Source organism: Saimiri boliviensis, chromosome 10, assembly GCF_048565385.1.
Source record: "Saimiri boliviensis isolate mSaiBol1 chromosome 10, mSaiBol1.pri, whole genome shotgun sequence".
Classification (NCBI taxonomy): Eukaryota; Metazoa; Chordata; class Mammalia; order Primates; family Cebidae; genus Saimiri; species Saimiri boliviensis.
In genome coordinates, this window is record NC_133458.1 from 13,996,793 (window position 1) to 14,020,227 (window position 23,435).

The 23,435-nt window shown below is 36.1% G+C and overlaps 2 protein-coding genes across 2 annotated transcripts; both read left to right on the forward strand.

Moving 5' to 3' along the window:
- Positions 1 to 3,830: 3,830 nt before the first annotated feature.
- On the forward strand, positions 3,831 to 7,069 carry LOC101046945 (olfactory receptor 2A14-like). Its single transcript, XM_074378817.1, has 2 exons — positions 3,831 to 3,885; positions 4,542 to 7,069. Exons 1-2 carry the CDS (start codon positions 3,831 to 3,833, stop codon positions 5,498 to 5,500), a joined length of 1,014 nt encoding a protein of 337 aa, XP_074234918.1. The 3' UTR covers positions 5,501 to 7,069.
- Positions 7,070 to 11,512: 4,443 nt separating this feature from the next.
- Positions 11,513 to 23,201, forward strand: LOC101046637 (olfactory receptor 2A2). The gene is made up of 2 exons (XM_074378966.1): positions 11,513 to 20,713; positions 21,251 to 23,201. The coding sequence occupies exon 1, from the start codon at positions 14,977 to 14,979 to the stop codon at positions 15,907 to 15,909; it is 933 nt and encodes a 310-aa protein (XP_074235067.1). The 5' UTR covers positions 11,513 to 14,976; the 3' UTR covers positions 15,910 to 20,713; positions 21,251 to 23,201.
- The last annotated feature ends 234 nt before the right edge of the window (positions 23,202 to 23,435 follow it).

The window sequence follows — 23,435 nt, forward strand, 5'->3', positions numbered from 1 at the left end:
ACCCTAAAATTGTCCGCTTTTCTTTCCAAAAAGTTAATCCTCTCTCTATCATTGGGATATTTAAGAATGGTAGAATTGGCTGGGCGCGGTGGCTCACGTCTATAATCTCAGCACTTTGGGAGGCCGAGGCGGGTGGATCACGAGGTCAAGAGATCGAGACCATCCTGGTCAACATGGTGAAACCCCGTCTCTATTAAAAATACAAAAATTAGCTGGGCATGGTGGCGCGTGCCTGTAATGCCAGCTACTCAGGAGGCTGAGGCAGGAGAATTGCCTGAACCCAGGAAGTGGAGGTTGCGATGAGCCAAGACCACGCCATTGCACTCCAGCCTGGGTAACAAGAGCAAAACTCTGTCTCAAAAAAAAAAAAAAAAAAAAAAGAATGGTAGAATTGACCTTTTACTTTTACAGCCTGTATTTTTTTTTTCTTCATTGAGGGAGCATAGTTAAGGGATTCTTCTATTTCTTTAAATTGCTTTTCAATTTTAAAAATCAAAATATAGGTACATTTCTATTAGGGAATCAAAGCAAAATGTGTGTCTTATGTTTAAACTCGAAAAAAGCCAAAAAGGAAAGCAAGGTAAATGTGGAAGTGTTTGCAGCACCATGATGATTGCACTGGGTTTCAGATTCCTATGCTTGAATACTTCCCTCAATTTTACAATCTCTCTAATGCTATTAGTAACAGCTAGCATTTATTAAGTTCTTTTAATGTACCAGTGCAAAGCTATTTCTTCTTCACATCAACCCTTTTAGTATCTGCTGTCAACATTTTACAAATGACAATGATGAGCCGTGGAATACATGACCCAAATGTGTCATGTTCACTGTTCAGAATCAAGGATGGAATAGTGCTGTGGCCAACATTGTTACTCTTGTTGCTTTCATTCTTATTCAGAGAACATATATGTATTTTTAGTCACTGCTAAATTTACTTTACTCTTTAAGAACAGAAACATATACCCATGAAGTTTTTTCCCTTATTCCATCCACTGAAGATTGTTCTGTAGTATGTATTGTAGTGGAAAATTATATAAATATTCATTTCAGGTATCTGATTCTTTAATGAATCTGCCACAGCCTTTTTCTAAAAGAAAAAAAATATGACTACTTGAACTGTACAATCCAAAATACAAAAGTATGCCAATTAATGAAAGGAAAAAAACTATTTTCCTCCTATACGATATATATTTGTTTACCTTTCTTAACTTCACAAATGAACTGATTGACAATTTCTGCATGTAGGCAGCCACCCTTATGGACTTTTCTCCTTGTGGCCTCTTGTACAAAGCTGCTAAATGCACAATTGATAGCTGGAGTTTTATATAGTTTGGATGTAGTTCACATTTGATTAAATTTGACTTTCACTAAGAATTCTATTTGTTCCTTTCTTTATTTCTGCTCTTTAGAAATAGTTTGTTCTAGGCTGCTGGGAGTTTTTCCAGAAATTCTTTAGCTTAAAAAAATCACAAATAAAACTATAAACCCAGAATGGCTTGATTATGAATTTAGATTAACCAAACAATTGTATTTATTTGATAATGATTAGATTTTTTTTTTTTTTTTAACTCCGGAAACATCCAAATCCCTGCTGCCTAGCTCACTGGTCCTGAGTGGTGGACACCAGAGATGGGAGCCAGAAGGGTCTAAAAATAGGCAAAATATCCATGTCTCTGGAGGTTTCAGGGATAAAAGACTTCTCCTTTTCAGCTTGATTCTTTAGGACATTAACAGAACATTTGCTATGTCCAAAATTGACCAATACCATTCTGACATTAAAATTATATTGTGCAGAAAATTGGACAGTTTTCTATTTCAAATATCTGTTCATTGGAAGTTCTGTATATATCTTTTAACTGTATTCTGCTTGCATGAATCTTTAAGTAAATAATATAATGTCAAAAGTATGTTTATCAGCTAAACTTATGAATCTTTATGTCAATTTCAGATTGTTAAAAATATAAACAAGGTTACAAAGAATAAGTACAACCTCTTGCTCACCGTGGTTCAGGTACATTGTGTTTCTTTCTTTCTCTTCCCAGAACTCACCAAGTGCTTCCTGTTCAGAGACTGCTCTACTTTTCCATGACTGTCCCCTCTATAGAGAATGGTCCTCCTTTGGCTCTAGGCAGGGTTGTGACCTTCATTATTTAGATGCCACTCATGTGTCTCCTCTTAAGAGAGATCTTTTCCAACCATCCCATCTAAAGGAAACACCCCTCAAATCAAGTAACTGTCTTATTATTTTGCCTAGATTATTTCCTTCATTATTCTTGTCATGCTCAGCAATTATCTTTACTTGTTTACTCCTGGTCTTACAGGGTGGTAGTGAATCATACCCTCTCTCCGCTCCAAGTCCAGAAAAAATAAGTTGAATAACATATATGAGAATCAAATAAAATTCAAAAAAATATTTTATAAATTAGGGGACAGAGAGAGTCAGGTATACTGTAAATCAATTTTATCCAGGGGTATAGAGGTTTCCTTCCCTAAATAGAAATGTGAGGTGTGAAAGAGAATTACATCATCTTAATACTACTTTTTTCTAATCTGTCTCCCTTTCAGAATGTGTTTACGTTGTCCACAACTGTGCCTCTAAAGCTTAGAACAATGGCTGAAACAGATCATACACTCAAGGATCATTCATTAAAAGATGGATGAAATACAAATATAAACTACATAATATTGTTCATTTGTTAAATTAACAGAGATTGTCACTGGTAATGCCCAGTACTGACCATGTGGCAAGAGACATGATTCTTACACACTGTTAGAGGGAATTGAAGTTGGTCAAATTTTCTAGATGGAAGCTAAAATAGGGATAAAAACCTTTGAAATGTCTATATCTATAACATCTGCAATTTTACCTTTAGAATAAGTTCTAATAAATAATTATGAACTTTGAGAAAATGTATCTCAATGCCAATAAAAATAAGAAATACGATAAAAAATTTCCAACAATAAGAAATTTAATAAATGTGGCAGAATATTGTGCCACTTTTAAATAATATCCATAAAATATAATTTTGATACATGAAAAGTATTATATCAAGTGAAAATAGTAATTTTAAAATGCTCTATATAATATAATCCTACTGTAATACATAAATTTGAGGATCTATGTATTTACTAAAATAAAAAATATCAAAATTGTTTTTTAAATTATCCTGTTAGATTTGAATCTTTGGCCTGATTTGAAAATAAATACAGTCCTCAGTCTGTCTCTGGAATAAATGTGAAGTGTAACAGAACAGCATCAGGTCACATGGTTTCTCCACTTGATGAGCCATCCATCCTTCCCATGGCCCTTGGTCACCCGCTGCTGGCTGGACCGACCCAGAGCCTTCCAGGAAGAGCTCCTTAGAAAGAACTCCCCAGCTGAGGCTGCACTTGATCCCATCCCTGTCACCTGCTCAGTATCCATCTCAACAGCAGCAGGCTGCTGGCATGGTCACAGGTGATGGAAAAGAATGCAGTTAGGGGAACCGAGAGCAACCCGAGTTGCCATAGTTGGGAATATATTGATGACAAAAGATACTGTCACACTAGAAAGTAAGATAAGCTCTGAGAGATGTCAACATATTAAGTTATAATCGAGACAAGAGCCCAAGAAAATACAATTACAATACAGCAGTCATTTTTAATTGTAACCACTGTTAATGTAAATTGATTTTTCTTTAGTTTCTTATTTAAAAGACCTCAGAAGTGTCATCATGCTTAGTTATTTGAAAGATATATACATGTATTTATTATATGTAGTCAAGAATTCTTTCACTCTTGCCTAATTTACAATAACAGATGCTGATGAAGAAGTAAGGAAAACTCTCAAAATGACACTACAAACACCAGATATGGAAAAGAGGCACCTGGAGGAGCTGCTAGGGAGTACTGGCTAGTTTCTGTAAAGAAGTATCTTACCTTAGACTGTTATAAATAAACTACAAAACTGAAAGTTACTTAGAAGGGATTTCAAATCTGAAATAAGATTTCATATAAGTAAGGTAGAAAAGCCTGTGTGGAGGTGAGGGACAATGTGCAAGCCCACAGCAAACAGAGGGTTCCAGTCCCTACGCATCTCAGATGGAGAAGGCAAGCAGGACTAGCAAGCGAAACCGCCTCATACTGCAACATCTGTCATGGTCCCCTCTTCTCAAACTACGTAATAATCAAGGTCTCACACTGAAAGGGAAGCTGGAATACTTGAGTTCTTCAAAATAACACATGTGCATGTGTATCCTCTTATGTAGGGTATATTATAATAGATCCTGTTACGTTATCATATTTTACTAAATGTCATATATGTGTATGTAAACACACACACACATATATATATACACACATATACATACATACATATATATATTCTTATTCCATTGATATAATGTGATTTTTTTCTCCTTGTTATGAGCACAACCTGATTAGTTTTGGCAATATATCTGAGAATAAATTCTAGAAAATTCATTCAAAGTAATGCATTTCTAAGTGCCCCCTCTGAGCATTTCTGACTGGCCCACAGCTCTGACCTTCCTGTCCTAGATGAGGATTTGTCTTTCTCTGCCACAAGAGCGTGGGTGGCAACCAGACAGGGATCACAGACGTCACCCTCCTGGGATTCCAGTTTAGTCCAGCACTGGAGATTCTCCTCTGTGGACTTTTCTCTGTCTTGTACACACTCACCCTGCTGGGGAATGGGCTCATCTTTGGGATTATCTGCCTGGACTCTAAGCTTCACACCCCTATGTACTTCTTCCTCTCACATCTTGCCATTGTTGACATGTCCTATGCTTCCAGCAATGTTCCCAAGATGCTGATGAATCTTGTGAACAAGAAAGGAGCCATCTCCTTTGTGTCATGTATAATGCAGACATTCTTGTATTTGGCTTTTGCTCACATAGAGTGTCTGATTTTGATAGTGATGTCCTATGATCGCTATGTGGCCATCTCCCGCCCCCTACGTTACCATGTCCTCATGAGCTGGAGAGTGTGCTCTGTCCTGGCTGTGGCTTCCTGGGTGTTCAGCTTTTTCCTGGCTCTAGGCCATTTAATTCTCATGCTGAGGCTGCCCTTCTGTGGGCCTCATGAGATCAACCACTTCTTCTGTGAAATCCTGTCTGTTCTCAAGCTGGCTTGTGCCGACACTAGGCTCAACCAGGTGGTCATCTTTGCAGCCTGTGTTTTCATCCTGGTGGGGCCGCTGTGCCTGGTGCTGGTCTCCTACTGGCGCATCCTGGCAGCCATTCTGAGGATCCAGTCCGGGGAGGGCCGCAGAAAGGCCTTCTCCACCTGCTTCTCCCACCTCTGCGTGGTGGGGCTCTTCTTTGGCAGTGCCATCGTCATGTACATGGCCCCCAAGTCCCCCCATCCTGAGGCACAGCAGAAAGTTCTTTCCCTGTTTTACAGTCTTTTCAACCTGATGCTGAACCCCCTAATCTACAGCCTGAGGAATGCAGAGGTCAAGGGCGCCCTGAGGAGGGCACTGAGGAAAGACAAGCTTATGTGAGACATTTCAAAGGGAACCATGGGGAGGGAAGAGCGCCCCCTGCAAAATGTAGCACTTGGCTTTTTTTTTTTTTTTTTTTTTTTTGTCTTCTGCTAGAATAAATGCCACTTTAAATGGAATACTATAGACCTATACATACAAACTGAAGACATAAATCTTTTAGAAAAAGTGCAATGGCATGATCTCAACTCACTGCAACCTCTGCCTCCCATTTTCAAGTGATTCTCCTGCCTTAGCCTCCTGAGTAGCTGGGATTGCAGGTGTGTGCCCGCCATGCTCAGCTAATTTTTATATTTTAGTAGTGACGAGGTTTCGCCATGTTGCCTAGATTGATCTCGAACTCCTGAGCTCAGTTGATCCACCTACCTTAGCTCCTGAAGTGCAGGAATTACAGGCGTGAGCCACTGAGCCCAGCCCCTATTGGCTGTTTTGATGCAGAAGGAAGCAAAAGCTGTTTTATTTGAATAGGCACAAGAGCAACCCTGAAGGAAATCTTGTAGACATCATAACTTATGGAAGTTCTCTAGAGGCACTGATAATTTTCACCGATGGACTATAACTGCCTTCGCTCCAAGAATAGACCTGAATGAGATATAACTGTAGTACAATTAGGAACTGTGGAAACTATTCTGAAAACCACATGCCCTCACCCTCGGACAGAGCTGGGTCCTGCTGTATGGCAGAATGCAATAGAAACCAGTTTCAGTGTAAAGCCTTTAAACCCAGATAGGGTGACTGAGTTTGTCTCCAACAGATTTGGAACCCAGAAATACCAAATCATGGCTAATTGTAGTGATATTTGTCCATAATAATAATCTTGTGTATGAGCATGGGCCACATCTGTTAGAAAGGAATAGCAAATACTTCTCTAATTCTTACCAATTTATTCTGGAATGAAACTGCTTACACCATGATCACACTGCAGTATGCTGTAACATTGGCATTGTTAGCAATAGTCAACTATTTTATGTAAATACCTCATATGTTAATATTGAAACTGATGATGAAATATGCATTGCAAAATTGTGTTAAAACTTTCTGAAAATGTGATACCAGTGGAAAAGGATGGCTTTGTAGAAGAACTTAATTTAACTAGCTGTCAGCTAATGTCTACGCTAAATTTTTCTGCACAAGGTTATCACAGGATACAAATAAAGGGGGAGAGCAGGTAATCAGATTAGTAAAAAAGTATGAAATTGTATGTGTATGTCATGACTTTATAGGATGGATTAACTGTTTTCATAGATCTATCCCTACTCCACACTGACTCACAAATGTTAGGCATATTTATGCTGACACAATTGCTGTACCTGTTATATAAATGCCTTTCTAAATACAGATGCTCTGAAAAGTATTATTCCAGTAAGAGGACCTAGGCCAAGTGCCAGGTGTTAATCAGAAAGTGTTAACTCAATTGTATTTATATAAACTCATATAAAACTTTGAAGTATTCTAATCATATCGCTTAGAGTAAGACACAGAAATGGAAATTGTTCCCTTCTGCATTTGGGTTCAGGCCCATGTTATTTGGGCAGGCAATCTGAAGCAATAGCTGAGGCCCATAATAAAGATAGCATTGATAGAACAGCTTCTGTTCAAGGAAAAAGTATAGGATCTAAAAAATGAAAATACTGCTCAGTGGTTAAGATGAAATGGCTTTATGGGATAGGCAGAATTATCTTAATGGCCCCCTTCACGCTTATGTTATTTAACCAAACACTAATCTAGGGTCTGTTGTGAAGGGGCTTTGTTGGTCAATGGATCTTAAATGTGAAAGTCACCATGGTAACACTCAGATGAGTCTTCTAAAGGCTGGGAATTTTTTTCACCTAGTAACAGAGGAGGAAGTCAGAGAGATTTGACTTGTGTGAAGCACTCAACAAACCACTGCTGATTTAAACACAGAAGTGGCCATGTGTAGGCACCAGAGTCGCAGCAGGCAGCTGAGCCCATCCCAGAGGACAGAAAACAGCAAGGACAAATGGACTACCCTATAATCACAAGGAATCTAATTTTTCCAACAACCATTAAACTTGAAAGAGGATCCCAAGTCTCAGATGGGAATTGCAGACCAGGCTAACACCTTGACTTGGTTTTAGAGAGAATCCAGCTGACCACCAGGGCTTCTGACCAATAGAAACTGTGAGATAATAGATTTGTGTTGTTTTAAGCCATTAAGTTTTTGTTAATTTGTTGCAGCTGCAATAGAACGTGAATGGTGAATACACTTTTGTTATTAAATAAAGATCATTTGCTTCCAGCTCTTGTCCTTGCTAGATTGGCGATCTACCATTTAGCTCGATAATTCTCTTTTTGGTCTCAGAACATCTTTAAATTCTTAAAAATTACTGAGAATCTGATATTTCATTTATGTAAGTATATTTGTTGATGTTATTATAATAGAAATCCAAACTGACAAATGTATTAGATATTTACTTTTAGTTAATTTAAATGGCTTCCAATATAGGTTAATATAAATATGATATTCTTCACAAGATATTCTTATAAATATCTTTTATTAAAAGTAACTTACTTCACACTTTTGCAATTCTTAAAATATTCAGCTAAATAGAAAGCTGAATTTTATATTCTCTTTATTCTATCTGTTGCCATATCACATATCAGCTAACCTCTGAAAAAATTCATTGTGCACTCATGAGAGAACAAGGGTAAAAAAATATTAAAACTGTCTAAATAGTATTGTGAAAATAGTTTTTATTCCACTGTCTCTTTGAGAGCTTCTCAGAAATTCTTAAGAGTCCCTCAACCACACTTAAAGAATAGCAGAGAGTATATCAAAATGTCAGTCTTCGTATCTGTAAAATGAGGATAATGATCAGATTAAAATACATAAAGCATTTATCACATTTTCCAAAACATAAAAAGGGCTCAATAATTTATCCTTATGGCTATTTTAATCCATTTTCATTAGGATCCATCACTTCCTACTGGAAATGGAAATAAACGTTGGCATTGAGGGGTCTGTTCCTTCTCAGAGTCTTCACACCTGGTTCCGTGAAAACCAACTCTCAAGTATCTGAAAGTCAAGACCTCCCTTGTACCTTCGTGGAGATTTTAGGAAAGTATAAAGTAATAAAACTAAAATAATTTTAAGAGTTTGGATATTGTAATTTGTGATATCTCCCTCGTGTTTATGACCCTTGAGATCTGTGAAAGCTTGTGCAGAAATAGTGTGATGCCATTATCTGCCCTGCCTGGTCCTCATCATTTTCCTGGGAGGACAATCAGAAAATCTTTGTATTCCTCCAGAGAGAAGATCCAGAGCTCTTCCCACTACCCCTCAAGGAGAAGACAAATAAGTATATCTTATTTTCCTTCTGGGAATTTAATTCTCAATAGAAACTCAAGAACGTTTTTATTCATCTGATTCTAAAGTAAAAGCTATGCTCCTGGAGTAAGCTGAAGAAACTTCAGTGAGTCCAATGAATTCGCCCATATCTGGAATTTAATCCTACGAAGGCTGCCAGAGGGAGTAGGAGTCTATATTCATCTTAGTGGTATGTTTCTCATCTCTGCAGGGTTTATTCTAGGTCAAAGTATTTTCCTGAGGGAAAGTCTAGTGCTAGCATCTCCTTTTATAGAAGATACTCATTTCTGCTGGGACGTGGTTTCCAGTACAGGTAGTTGAACTAGGACAAGATGACTGCAGAAATCACCATGGCTGTGCTGGAAGAACAACATCCCTGGGTGACCTTCCTTCTTGAATCAAATTATAGATTGCAGGTAGCTGAAATAGACACCAATGTCCCTCTCCTCCTCCCAAGGAGCGTCGTCCTGCTCTGCTGTGAACAGGGGTCCCAAGACTCCCCCAGCACCTCTCTCACCATCATCTCCCAATATGCATTGTTGGCGGAGGTTAGAGCTAGCTATCCCCATTGTCTCAAGGAGAATGAGCTCAGAGAAGGAGGGGCTTTTTATCCAGGTCTCTGAATAAGGCTCTGAGACAGCCAAATTAATGCAAGGACTTTAGGCATTACCTAGCCGAAATAAAGCTATACTTGGCCAGGAAAACCCTTTCTCAATGGAAAAGAAAATTCTATCAACAGCTACAGTACATCTTTTTCTATCTGAAAGAGTTTAAAAGGTAATTTGTCATAGAATTATGTCTTTGGGGGAACTATCCCAGGCTATCACTACACTAAGAGTTGGAGAAATGGAATAGAGCACTCTAGCTGAAGAAACATTCTGGGTTGCAGGATGGCCTGGGTGGAAAACAGCTCATACTGATCATGAAAACCTTTTGTTTTCTGAACAGCTGTTGTTTCATTTAATCTACTGGGAAAGTGAAATGTAGGCATCATCGCTGTGATATTTTGTTCTCCATTCCAGTGTGTTAGCCACTTAAAGATGTTACTCTGCATGCAATTTTATTTTTTAATGTTGTCTGTTTTTTAACAGCAAATGGAAAGGATAACAACAACAAAAAGATTGAACAGGCCAGGCACGGTGGCTCATGCTTGTAATCCCAGCACTTTGGGAGGCCAAGGCAGTTAAATCACAAGGTCAAAAGTTCGAGACCAGCCTGTCCGATATTGTGAAACCTTATTTCTACTAAAAAATACAAAAATTAGCCCACTGTGGTGGCACACACCTGTAGTCCCAGCTACTAAGGAGGCTGAGGCAGGAGAATTGCTTGAACCCAGAAGGCGGAGGTTGCAGTGAGCTGACATGGAGTCGCTGCACTGCAGCCTGGGTGACAGAGTAAGACTCTATCTCAAGAAAAAAAAGATTGACGAATCCAGAAAAAATCACCAGACTAACATATCAAGAAACAAATGTTTTTACTGGATAATAATAGATTGAGTTATCTTCAACAGTATTGTTATCCTTTATATTCAGAAATTAAATGTTTCAGACACTGAGTATTATGTTCAATTCTGTTTAAGAAAGATTTTGCAGTATGATTTTACTATCCCCCACTTGTCATACTGTAGAAATATATCTCATTGTAACAAAATAATTTATTGCATATTTATACAGACCCTCTTCAAAAACGTACTTACAGAAATTTAAGAATTTTTGGTTTTGCCTTTCTGTTTAATTGAGTTATTGATCTCGAAGAAACACTGCCATGTGACTGATCCGTCTTAGGCTTAGTTTGCAAAAGTTCACAATGCTGAGATGTGTATCTTCAAGCCTACCTCTCAGGTGATTTCACCTCCATATGAAGCACTTGCTTCAAAAATCCATTACTGTGAAATTGTCCTCAAGCATTGATTCAAAGTAACTGTATGACACTATAGTTGTTTTTTTACCACTTGTGTAACAAGTTACCACAAATGTGGTTGAATAAAACAATAGAAATTTATTCTTTCACAGTTCTGGAATCTAGTAAAATTTTGCTTTCTTTGGGAATCCTAAAGGAGAATATATTCATTCTTCTTCCAGCTTCTGGGGATGATCAGGATTCCTCAGTGTCTGGCCACATCTCTGTCTGCCCCGTGTTTGCATCGCCTTGCCTCTGTGTGCCTTCAGCAGTTTGTTTCAAATCTTCTTCTGCCTTTATTGCATAAGAAATGTTGTTGTTGGAATTAGGGCTCCCCCACAAAATTGAAGATTATCTTAAGATTTCTAGATTAATCACATCTGTAAAGACCTGCTTTCAAAATAAGGCAACATTCATAGGTGCTGAGGATTAGGATAGGGATATATCTTTTTGGGGTCATCATCAGTCCACCACATATACAGTACATTTAGGTGTGGCATTTCATCTACAGACAAAATATAGTCCCTATCATTATGCTAATTCGAATATATCCTTTATAAGCACTGTTTTTAATTATTTTAAATTTGCAAATAATCAAATTGTAACTGTAATGTTTTTTAAAAAAATATATAAATCAGGTCTTGGCTAATAGATAAAAATATATATTATATACATTTACTATATCCTATATGTTATATGTGTATAGTTTAGAGTACATTTAATATAAATATATTAAATGAATGACTAAATGTATAACTAAAAATGTCACTCATTTAAGTAATAAACATTTTCTGAGTGTCTACTTTTATCTATTTACTTATATTTATAAAATAAGTATAAAAATGTCTTATACTTCTTTATGTCTCATAATATTATACTGCTTGTGTAATATTATAAGAAATATAAAGAAGTATAAGATATATTACCATTCATTATCTGGTGAAGGGGTATCTCCGTTCAAATAAATGACATTTGGTATCAATCCCTCTTCCTCTATGATTTTTACCTTGAGATTTGTCTATATCATCATAGTGAGGACATAACTCTTTTAACTGTTATAAAGGGTTATGATTGACCAAGCCTATACCTTTAATAGGTGCCTAAAGAACCTACCCTCATGAGTCTACTCTAATTTTCTAGAATAGAAAAGACTCTCTTTGTAGGCCTTCTATCAAGTAGACTTTCAGTGGGGCCTAGATAAGATGAACCAGGCTGTCTCCTTTCTTTTAATAGTAACTGGTTGTAAACATGCAAGAAAATCCTTCCAAGAAGAGGCTATGATTCCACTACAACTCCCCTTCAAACTTATATGATGAGGCTAGTAAATAAGAATAGTGATGACCCTAGTATTTTTGAAAGAGTCATACGACTTTTCCAACTTAAATACAGGCATGGCTGAGAATTTACATTTACTTATGCCTTCTAAGAGGATAGTCAAGATTCTCAAGTTCTAATTACTGAATCCATCTTACATTCTTATGCACTAAAAAATGAAGTCAATAATAAGTATAGACTGAAATTATATTCATCATATAAAGAGGTTTAACTTATAACTGGGAATGCGTCTGCTTCATAAACTTGCCATTAGCTATGTGCAGTAAAATGAAATTATATTTATAAAACTTTTTAAGTGCTATGGCATTGATTATTTTAAATTATTGTTTAGCTTATAATTTCTGTATGAGTAAAGATATTATCCTATATTTAAAGTATATGAAAGGTTGACTGATTTCTCAATGCCATTCGCTTACGAAGCAGGACTTCCTCGAAGGCAGAAACTGAAATTGAGAAGGGAACACTAGATTAGATCAAACATGAGAAAACTGTGTTTCTTGTCCTTAGTAGTATTTGTAAAAAGCTGTCTAGGTGGGAAATCCATTCAATGCTAAGATGGTTCTTTCGAATGGGACCATATGGAACGTGGGGAGTAACAGAAGGTTAATTTGAGATTCTAGCATCATGATTGCTAAATTAGACATCTTCTTCCACTAGGTGGCATCTTAACGGTAACAAGCCTTAATAGATTTGAGATTTTTGCTTGTTTGATTTTTAGATAAGTAGAGAGATACATACATAAAGTAATTGACTTGACTGAGCTCTTCTGAGTCTTGGAATTTACTATTAAAATTTCATGAAAAAGACATCAAATACAAACATTTACATATATAATTTAATTACTGAAGCATTGTATAGCACATGATCTAATGATGAGATAATACATTAAGTAAATTAGAATATTTGTATTAAATAATAGCTGTTCAAAGTATGTTGCAGAGAATTATTTTGACATGGAAAATGGTTCATAATATATGATAGAGCTAGTTAAACACAGTATTTTCACACAATTTTTGTAATACTGATCTATATGAAATAGATAAACAGCAAAAGTGTATAACTGCACAATTATTAAAAAGGATCACTTTTGTTTGCATATTTCAAGATGTCATCTATTTAGTCCTTTAACTGGAGTTTCATGTTTTTCTAAGATTTTAAAACTTGCAATCAAAATCTCATACAAAGTATGTATCACATTGTTTCCACAAGGGACCACACAAAATCTAAAATGTTCAAGATTCTATAATTTTCTAAATAAGAATAAAAGCAAGAAAATAATACAAACCTGAGGATTAATAAGGTAGTAGAATTACAAACATGTATTTTTCACCAAAAATAAAATAATAAATATCAAAACCATTTTCTACAATGCTAGTGACACCATAAAGGAAGTCAGTTAAGTTCTATTATTTTCAGAAGTAACCTTGAGAAAGTATTATTCCCTGTAACAATTTGTATGCTTTCTCAAATCGTATACTCTTGTTTTTGATGGAGAATACCAGAAATTCATGCTGTCCTCATGATAAAAATCATGATAAATATACAAACTATCATGATAAAAATATAAATTATTAAAATTCAATAAAACCTATATAAATATAAATATTGGCTTATAAATATAATTCTTTATTAAAAGTGATTATCACTTTTGAAGAAAATGGCTGTTTTGTGATTGAAGTGGGGAATATACAAAGGGAACTGAAACATCTGGTCATATCAGAAGGAAGGAACTGATCAAATATTATGCTAATATATTAAAAAGAAAGAGGAGCAAGCTTAGAAGGCCCAAATGTAGGAAAATTGGCACCAAAAAATGATAACAATGAAGTACAACCCATTGAATAAAAAAAAAAAAATCCATGAGTCTATACTGATAGATAGATGATAGATAACAGGTAGATAAATAGATAATAGATAAATGAATGTAGCATTTTTATATTAAAATTGCCATCTAAAAATGTAAAAGCAATTATATAGTTAGAACAACACATTTTGAACCATTACTAATAATTGAGTTAGGCAAGATAATCAATGGATACTAAAATAGTGAAGTTATGAGGAACAAACTACATATATAATAACTTTAATAGGTACTCCAGAAACTAATTAGGAAAAAATAATCACACAATGGAGATATCTGGGAAGCACCATCTTCACCAAGTGATCCAAGTTAGCTTCACCCCAATAATAGGACAAATTAGCATCATATTCTTGGCTCAGAATACACACAGAAGAATACTATTTTTCCTGCAGAAAGTGAATGATTTGAACAAAAACATTGAGGAATATTGTACACTCTCATATTGTTGGACATTATGCTGAAGAACTCTTCAAAACATCAGTATTCAGAAATGCACAAAAAGACTGAGTAAATATTATAGATACAGGAGACTAAAGACAGATGACATTAGATATAATGCATAATCTTGGATTAGGTCCTGAGCTTGTGTGGTTGAAGGGAGAATATTGTATATTAGAGAAAAGAAATGTGTCAATGCCAATATTAAATTTTCTGATTTTAATACTTACATTGTAGTCAAGCTGGTGGGAATTAGTTTTTCCTTACTAACAAAAATCAGAAATTTAAAGTTAAATGTTATTCCTACACTTCAATCTCAAATGGTCCAAAAAATAAAAATTGTATAAAGATAATAAGACTAATAATAAATGTTAACACATGCTGAATCTGCATGAAAATAAGTGAGAGTTCTTTGCAAAATTTGTGACACTGTCTGTAAGTTTAAATTTATTTCATAATTAAATTCTAGAAACAGGTAACAAATCTTAGGAACTTGAAGGGGCTTATCTAATAGGAACAAGGACACAGCCTTTATCTCGGTTCATTTTCAGATAAAAACTCAAATTTTTTGACTTTTCTATCATACTTCAGTTCTTGACAGACTGCCATTAAGGAATGGGAGGCAACCAATCATGGGTCACAGAATTCATCCTGGTGGGATTCCAGCTCAGTGCGGAGAGGGAACTGCTCCTCTTCTGGATCTTCTCCCTGTTATATATTTTCAGCCTGATGGCAAATGGCATAATCTTGGGACTCATCTGTCTAGACCCCAGTCTGCACACCCCCATGTACTTCTTCCTCTCACACCTGGCCATTATCAACCTGTCCTATGCTTCCAACAATGTTCCCAAGATGTTGACAAATCTGCTGAACAAGAAAAGAACCATCTCTTTTGTTTCATGCATACTGCAGACATTCTTGTATTTGGCTTTTGCTGCTACTGAGTGCTTGATTTTGGTGGTGATGTCCTATGATAGGTATGTGGCCATCTGCCACCCTCTCCAGTACACTGTCATTATGACCTGGAGAGTGTGCGCGATCCTGGCTCTCATGTCCTGGTCATGTGGGCTTGCCCTCTCCCTGGTACATGCAATTCTCCTTCTAAGGTTGCCCTTCTGTGGGCCCCGGGATGTGAACCACCTCTTTTGTGAAATTCTATCTATTCTCAAGCTGGCCTGTGCTGACACCTGGGTTAACCAAGTGGTCATATTTGCTGCCTGTATGTTTGTCTTGGTAGGGCCTCTTTGTCTGATGCTGATCTCCTACATGCACATCCTCTGGGCCATCCTGAAGATCCAGGCAAAGGAAGGCCGCAGAAAGGCCTTCTCCACCTGCTCCTCCCACCTGTGTGTGGTTGGACTCTTCTTTGGCATAGCCATGGTGGTCTATATGGTCCCAGACTCTAATCAACGAGAGGAGCAGGAGAAAATGCTGTCCCTGTTTCACAGTCTCTTTAACCCAGTGTTGAACCCCTTGATCTACAGCCTGAGGAATGCTCAGGTGAAGGGCGCCCTCCACAGAGCACTGCAGAGAATGAGGTCTATGTAAGGAGTGGACAGAGTGTTAGTTGGATAGGACTTTGCTTTTAAACCTATGGTTTGCTGAAGCAAAAACTGAGAATTTTTTTTTTAGTTAGAAGTTTGATATGAATATGATAATTTTTCTAATTCTAGCTCTGAAAATAGGACAAGGTTACAGTAAAAAAAAAATACATATTTTACTCTACCCTTCCCACTGAAAATTCTATGGAGTATGGAGTATTAAATTTCTTGTTGAGAGTCACTCCTATTTGGAGAGTGGAAGAGATGGAAAAGCTATTTTCCTTTAGAATTTGCATCATTTTCTCAGCATTTTATTGCAAATCTCCCATTTTGAAAGAAAAGCAAACTAAACTCAAAGCAAGCATAAAGCTTGTTTAGAATGCATATAAGTAAAATAGAAAAATGAAAAAGAATAAGAAAATCAATGAAAACAAGAGTATTTCTTTGAAAAAATTAAGAGAATTGACAAACTAGCTAGATTTACCAACAAAAAATGAAAGACTCAAATTACTAAAATTAGAGATATAGAAAAAAACATTATTAGCAATCTTACAGATATAGAAAGGATTATAAAAGAACACTGTGAACAACTCTAGGTGAACAGTTAGAAACTTACATAAAAGGAAAAATTCCAAGAAAGATACAATCTACAAACTCACTCAAGATAAACAATCTGAATAGATTTCTAAAAAGTAAAGAAGTTGAATTAGTAATTTTAAAACTTGCACCAAATAAAGCTGTCAATCACATTGCTATAATAGCAAATAACTTAATTTTTAAAAATAATACTATTTCTTTATAAAAATCTCCCCCAAATGGAAGAAAACAGAACATTTCCCGACTTATTCTATGAGGCCAGTATCACTTGATACCAAAAAAACAAAGACATCACAGGAAATGAAAACTATAGACCAATTTTTTCATGAATATAGATGGAAAATTCCTCAACAAATATCAGCAAACCAAATGTAGCAAACATAATTACCAAATGAGATTTATTCAAAGAATGCAAGGTTATTTAAACATTTAAAACTCAATGTAATAGATCATGTTAATAAAATAAAGAAAATAAAATATATCTCATTATATATACTAAAGGCATTTGACAATTCCAAAATCCTTTCCTGACTGCCCCCAGCCCCCAAGTCCCTGCCACACACACACACACACACACACACACACACACACACACCAGACTAGAAATATAAAGGAACTTCTTCAAGCTGATAAAGGGTGGATAAGAAAACCACAGCTAAACTTACAGTTAATTGTTGGACTGGGATGCTTTCCTTATAAGAAACATCATCAAAGAAGTCCTTTGTTGCTGCTTCTCTTTGGCATTAGAGTGGAAGTTCTAGCCAGAGCAATTAAATGAGAAAAAGAAATAAAAGGCATCCAGATTGGAAAGGTGTAAGGTGAAATGACCTTGTGCATAGAAAATTCTTAGGAATTTCTTAAAAATCAGCTCAAACAAATAAATTCCACAAAGTTGCAGAATAAAAGTTTCATACTCAAATATTGGTTGTATTTCTGTCAAGAAACTGAGCTTGACACATCTGATTTTCCAAGTGTGTGAGTAACCAACTTAAGCAACTAGCTAAAATGAAAGCAACAGTCAAGTGTTTAATCATTTACTGTGATAGCATAAGCAAGAGGTTGATGTAGAGTAAGTTCCAACTTCCACACTGTTTCATTTATCCCTGTGGAGCTGCACTGGGCAAAGGTTGGGTGGGTCAACACAGAAGCAGGGATCATCTCACTGCTGAAGGAGTGTCAGGCAAAAGGACCTAATATTTTATGGGCCTCAGAATACAGGAGAGGAGAGAAGAGGGAGAGAGAAAGGGGCTAGGAGTAGAAACATACTAAATACGGAGTCAGAGTAGAGAACAGGTGTCTTCAGGATCTCTCCCTGTCCCCATAAGATCTAGGCCAAGCTTGCCTAACTCAACTTACTCAGAAGTATACAGATAATCTGAATAGACTTATAATAAGTAAAGAAGTTGAATTAGTAATTTTAAAACTTACAGCAAATAAGGCCATCAATCACATTGCTGTAATGGCAAATTATACTTAATTTTAAAAAAGAATAATTAATACTATTTCTTCATAAAAAAACTTCTCAAAATATAATAAAATGGAACATTTCTCAACTTATTCTGTAAGGCCAGTATCACTTCATACCAACTAATCAAAAGAAATCACAGGAAATGAAAGCTATGTTTCCAAAGACCTATTAATCAAATGTTTGATGTGGCTTTCTGGGTATTCAATAACAGGGGCAAGCCTGAAGAGGCCGAAAGAACCCTGTATGGCAAATGATGGGATAGACAACAAGCCCAAATGATAGCAGTCACTTAAGCAGCACCCTGCAACCTCAGGGTTACCCAGGGGGATATTTCACCCACAGACCAAACTAGCCTAATAGCAAACCTGCAGGTAATCATTGCTACTTCAAGTGTGGGAAGCCAGGACATTGGAGGAAGAACTATCCCAGTCAGGGCAGCCCACTCAGACCCTGTTCTCAAAGTAGGCCGTAGAGTCATTGGAGAAGGGATTGCCCTGAGCTGTGAAGGAAGAGGAAGACACCTTATGCCATAATGGCCCTAACTGAGGACTGGCCGCCATAACTGAGGGCTGGAAGGTCCAGAGGTTCCTAGTGACTCCCGCAAAAGGCATAGTAAGGAGGGAGTCTTGGGTGACTCTTAACATGGCAGGTAAGAGTATTAATTTCTTAATTGACATGGGGGCCAGTCACTCTGCCCTAAATGGCCACCCTGGGCTCTTATCCTCCAAAAACTGGACTGTTATGGGTGTTGATGACACCCTAAAATCAAAGATCAAAGCATATCTCTACAAAAGGATTTCTATCTAACTTAATCAGAAAGACATTGTATTTAGGTTTTGGTCAGTAAAATTTCTAATCTTTTAAAAAATAAAATGTGCCGGTTAGAATGGTGATCATTAAAAAATCTGGAGGCAACAGATGCTGCAGAGGATGTGGAGAAATAGGAACACTTTTACACTGTTGGTGAGAGTGCAAATTAGGTCAACCATTGTGGAAGACAGTGTGGCAGTTCCTCAAGGACCTAGAAATAGAAATCTCATTTGGCCCAGCAATCTCATTACTGGGTATATATCCAAAGGATTATAAATAGTTCTATTATAAAGACACATGCACACGTATGTTCACTGCAGCCCTGTGTACAATAGCCAAGACCTGGAACCAACCCAAATGACCATCAATGATACACTGGACTAGGAAAATGTGGCACATATACACCATAGAATACTATGCAACCATAAAAAACAATGAGTTTTTGTCCTTTGTAGGGACATGGATGAATCTGGAAATCATCATTCTCAGCAAACTGACACAGGAACAGAAAACCAAACACCGAATGTTCTCACTCATAGGTGGGTGTTGAACAATGAGAACACAGGGACACAGGGAAGGTAGCATCACACACTGGAGTCTATTGGTGGGGGGGCCAAGAAAGGGACACTGGGGGCGGTGGGGAGGTCAGGGAGGGATAACATGGGGAGAAATGCCAGATGTAGGTGACAGAGAGATGGAGGCAGCAAACCACATTGCCATGTGTTTTGTCTATGCAACAATCCTGCATGATCTGTACATGTACCCCAGAACCTAAAGTACAATAAAAATAGAGCCCCCCCACTGTCCCTCCTTGGCACCCCCCAACAGACCCCAGTGTATGATGCTCCCCTCCCTGTGTCCCTGTGTTCTAATTGTTCAACATCCACCTATAAGTAAGAACATGCAGTGTTTGATTTTCTGTTCTTGTGTCAGTTTGCTGAGAATGATGGTTTCCAGATTCATATATATCTTTATAATTATAAGTGAGTAACTATAAGATTATATATGATTTTCTAAAGGAATAACTATGTGCCTACATTTCTAATTCTTTTCTAAATCAATATCTATATGGGATCAATATTTATATGGGAACAGGCTGAGGCTTCAGACCCTTGCCACAGCACTTGCAGGGTTTCCCCACTACATTTACGGAAAGTGCCAAAGAGGAAAACAAAAACTGCCAACCAAGAATACTTAGATGGCAAAGCTGTCCTTCAGAAATGAAGGAGAGATAAAGACTTTCCCAGACAAACAAAAGCTAAGGCAACTTATCACCACTAAACCTGCCTTACAATAACAGCTGAAGGGAGTTCTCTAACCTAAAAGAAAAGGACCCTAATTGGTAACATGAAACATGATAGGAGATAACTTAATGGTGAAAGAAGTACAAAGTCTAATTCAGAGTACTCTAATGCCATAATGGTGGTGTGTTAATTACTTAGATCTTTAGTTTAAAGGTTAAATTATAACCTATAAAATTTAAAGGTTGTAATTTAAATTAAAGATCTAAGTAATTAATTTATCAAGAAAATAATCAAGAAATCAAGAAAATAAATTATAAACTATTAAAAATTACTACAATAATTTATTAAGGGAGATGTAACATAAAAAGATGTAAATGATGACATCAAATATTCAAAATGTGTGGGGACAGGGAGTAGAATAAAAATGTAGTGCTTTCCCAGAAATTTGTGGGTCAAAAAATAAAAAATACATAAATTTAAAATATAGTGCTTTTGTGACAAAAGAGAAGTTGTTACCAACTGCAAATAAACTGCTGTAACTATAAGATACTTTTTGTAAGTGTTATAGTAACCACAAATCAAAAATCTATAATAGAAACTTTAAAAAGTGAAAAACAAGGAATCAAAACATACTATTAGGGGAAATCACTTAACCAAAAAGGAAGACAATTAGAGAGGAATAGAAAAACAAAGTATAAATAAAACAACTAGAAAACAGTGAACAAAATGACAGTAGTAAGTCCTTACTTTATAAATAACAGCCTTGAATGTAAATGAATTAAATTCTCCATTCAGAAAGCAGAGTGGCTGAATGGATCAAAAGCAAAACTTGATGCTGCCTGCAAGAGACTCACTCACCTGTAAGGACAAACACAGACTGAAAGTAAAGGTATGAAAAAAGATTTTCCATGCAAGTGAAAAAAACAAAGGAGAGTAACAGCAACTATACTGATATCAGATAAAATGGACTTTGAGTTAAAAACTGTGGAAAGAATAAAGAAAGTCATTACATAATAATAAAGGGGTTAATTCAGCAAGAGGGTATAACAGTACTCTGATGGAGTATGCAGTTGAAGATCTCTATAGAGTTGTTCATTTTTGTTATTCTGGTTTTTGGTACCAGAATTTCTCAAATATATATGTATATATATACCATAATTTCTCTTATGCCAGAATTTTCCTTTTTTATGGTTTCTTTCCTGATATATACACATATGGTGAAAAACAAGGAATCAAAACATACTATTAGGGAAAATCACTTAACCAAAAAGGAACACAATAAGAGAGGAATAGAGAAATATATATATATATATATATACACACACATATGTATATATGTATACATATACATACGTATATACATATGTATTTGTATATATATACATATATATGTATATATATACATACGCATATATATATATACACACACACACACATAAAATAGATATAATATATACCCCACTTTTGGCAATGGACAGATTATCAAGGAAGAAAATGTTAAACTCTACTCCAGACCAAACGGACCTAACAAACATATACAGAATGAAGGACAAAAACCAAATAATCATTTCAATACATGCAGAAAAAGCATTTGGCAAAATTCAGTATCCATTCATGATTTAAGAAAAAAAGACCTCTCAAAAAATTAGAAATAACAGGAATAAACCTCAACCCAGTAAAGGCCATATATGACAAACCCACAGATAACCTTGTACTCAATGGAGAAAATTGGAAGCTTTTCCTCTAAGATCTAGAAAATGACAAGGATTCCCAACCTTTCTACTTCTAGTCAAAATAGTATTAAAAGTACTAGCCACACAAATTATTCAAAAAGAAATAGAAGATATTCAAGTTGGAAAGGAAGGAGTTAAATTGTCCCTGTTTGCAGATGGCATGATGTTATATATTTAAAAATCCCTAAAGTTTCACCAAACAACTGTTGGAACTAATAAATGAATTCAGTAAAGTTGTAGGGTACAAAATCAACAAACAAAAATCAGTAGTATTTCTATACACTAGCAGCAAAATATCTGAAAAAGAAACCAAGAAAATAATACTATTAACAATAGCTTACAAAATAACATATTTAGGAAGAAATTCGGCAAAGGAGATGACATTTCTGTATGCTGGAAACCATAAAACATGATGAAACAAATGAAAGATATGCCATTGCACCCAGCCTGCAGTGATTCCTTTTAATTGTTTGGTTTTAAGATGGCTTTATGCTTTAAAAAATCTCCAAGGACTTGAAGAGATTTTATGTGGATATTTGTTAATAGTTACTATCATAGTACAAATTAAAACATCATCTTAAAGCATTTGCTTTTTATTCACTTAAAAATAATAATCTCATTATGTGATAATATATGTAACATGTATTAAACATAGCTTTTATAAAGCCAAATAAACTGAAAGGGTTACATTGTTTCACATTTTTGTAAAATTATTTGTCTGTCTTACCAAATGACTAGATTTGTAAGTTTTCTGCTCCCCCTGGTCTTTTATAATTTCAAACATCACTTAACATTTAGAATACTTCATTACACTGTCATAAGAGAGCATGAGTGGAAGAAACTAACAAACATATGAAAAAATGCTCATCATCACTGGTCATTAGAGAAATGCAAATCAAAACTACATTGAGATACCATCTCACACCAGTTAGAATGGCGATCATTAAAAAATCTAGAAACAACAGATGCTGGAGAGGATGTGGAGAAATAGGAACACTTTTACACTGTTGGTGGGAGTGTAAATTAGTTCAACCATTGTGGAAGACAGTGTGGCGATTCCTCAAGGACCTAAAAATAGAAATCCCATTTGGCCCAGCAATTCCATTACTGGGTATATAACCAAAGGATTATAAATCATTCTACTATAAGGACACATGCACACGAATGTTCATTGCAGCACTGTTTACAATAGCAAAGACCTGGAACCAACCCAAATGCCCATCGATGATAGACTGGATAGGGAAAATGTGGTACATATACACCATGGAATATTATGCAGCCATCAAAAACGATGAGTTCGTGTCCTTTGTAGGGACATGGATGAACCTGGAAACATCATTCTCAGCAAACTGACACAAGAGCAGAAAATCAAACACCACATGTTCTCACTCATAGGTGGGTGTTGAGCAATGAGAACACATGGACACAGGGAGGGGAGCACTACACACTGGGGTCCGTTGAGGGGAAATGGGGGAAGGATGGGGGGTGGGGAGGTGGGAGGAGATGACATGGGGAGAAATGACAGATACAGGTGAGGGGAAGGAAGGCAGCAAACCACACTGCCATATGTGTACCTATGCAACAATCTTGCATGTCCTTCACATGTACCCCAAAACCTAGAATGCAATAAAAAAAAAAGAAATTCTGAAAAAAAATGAAAGAAAAAAAAGAGTACCAATTA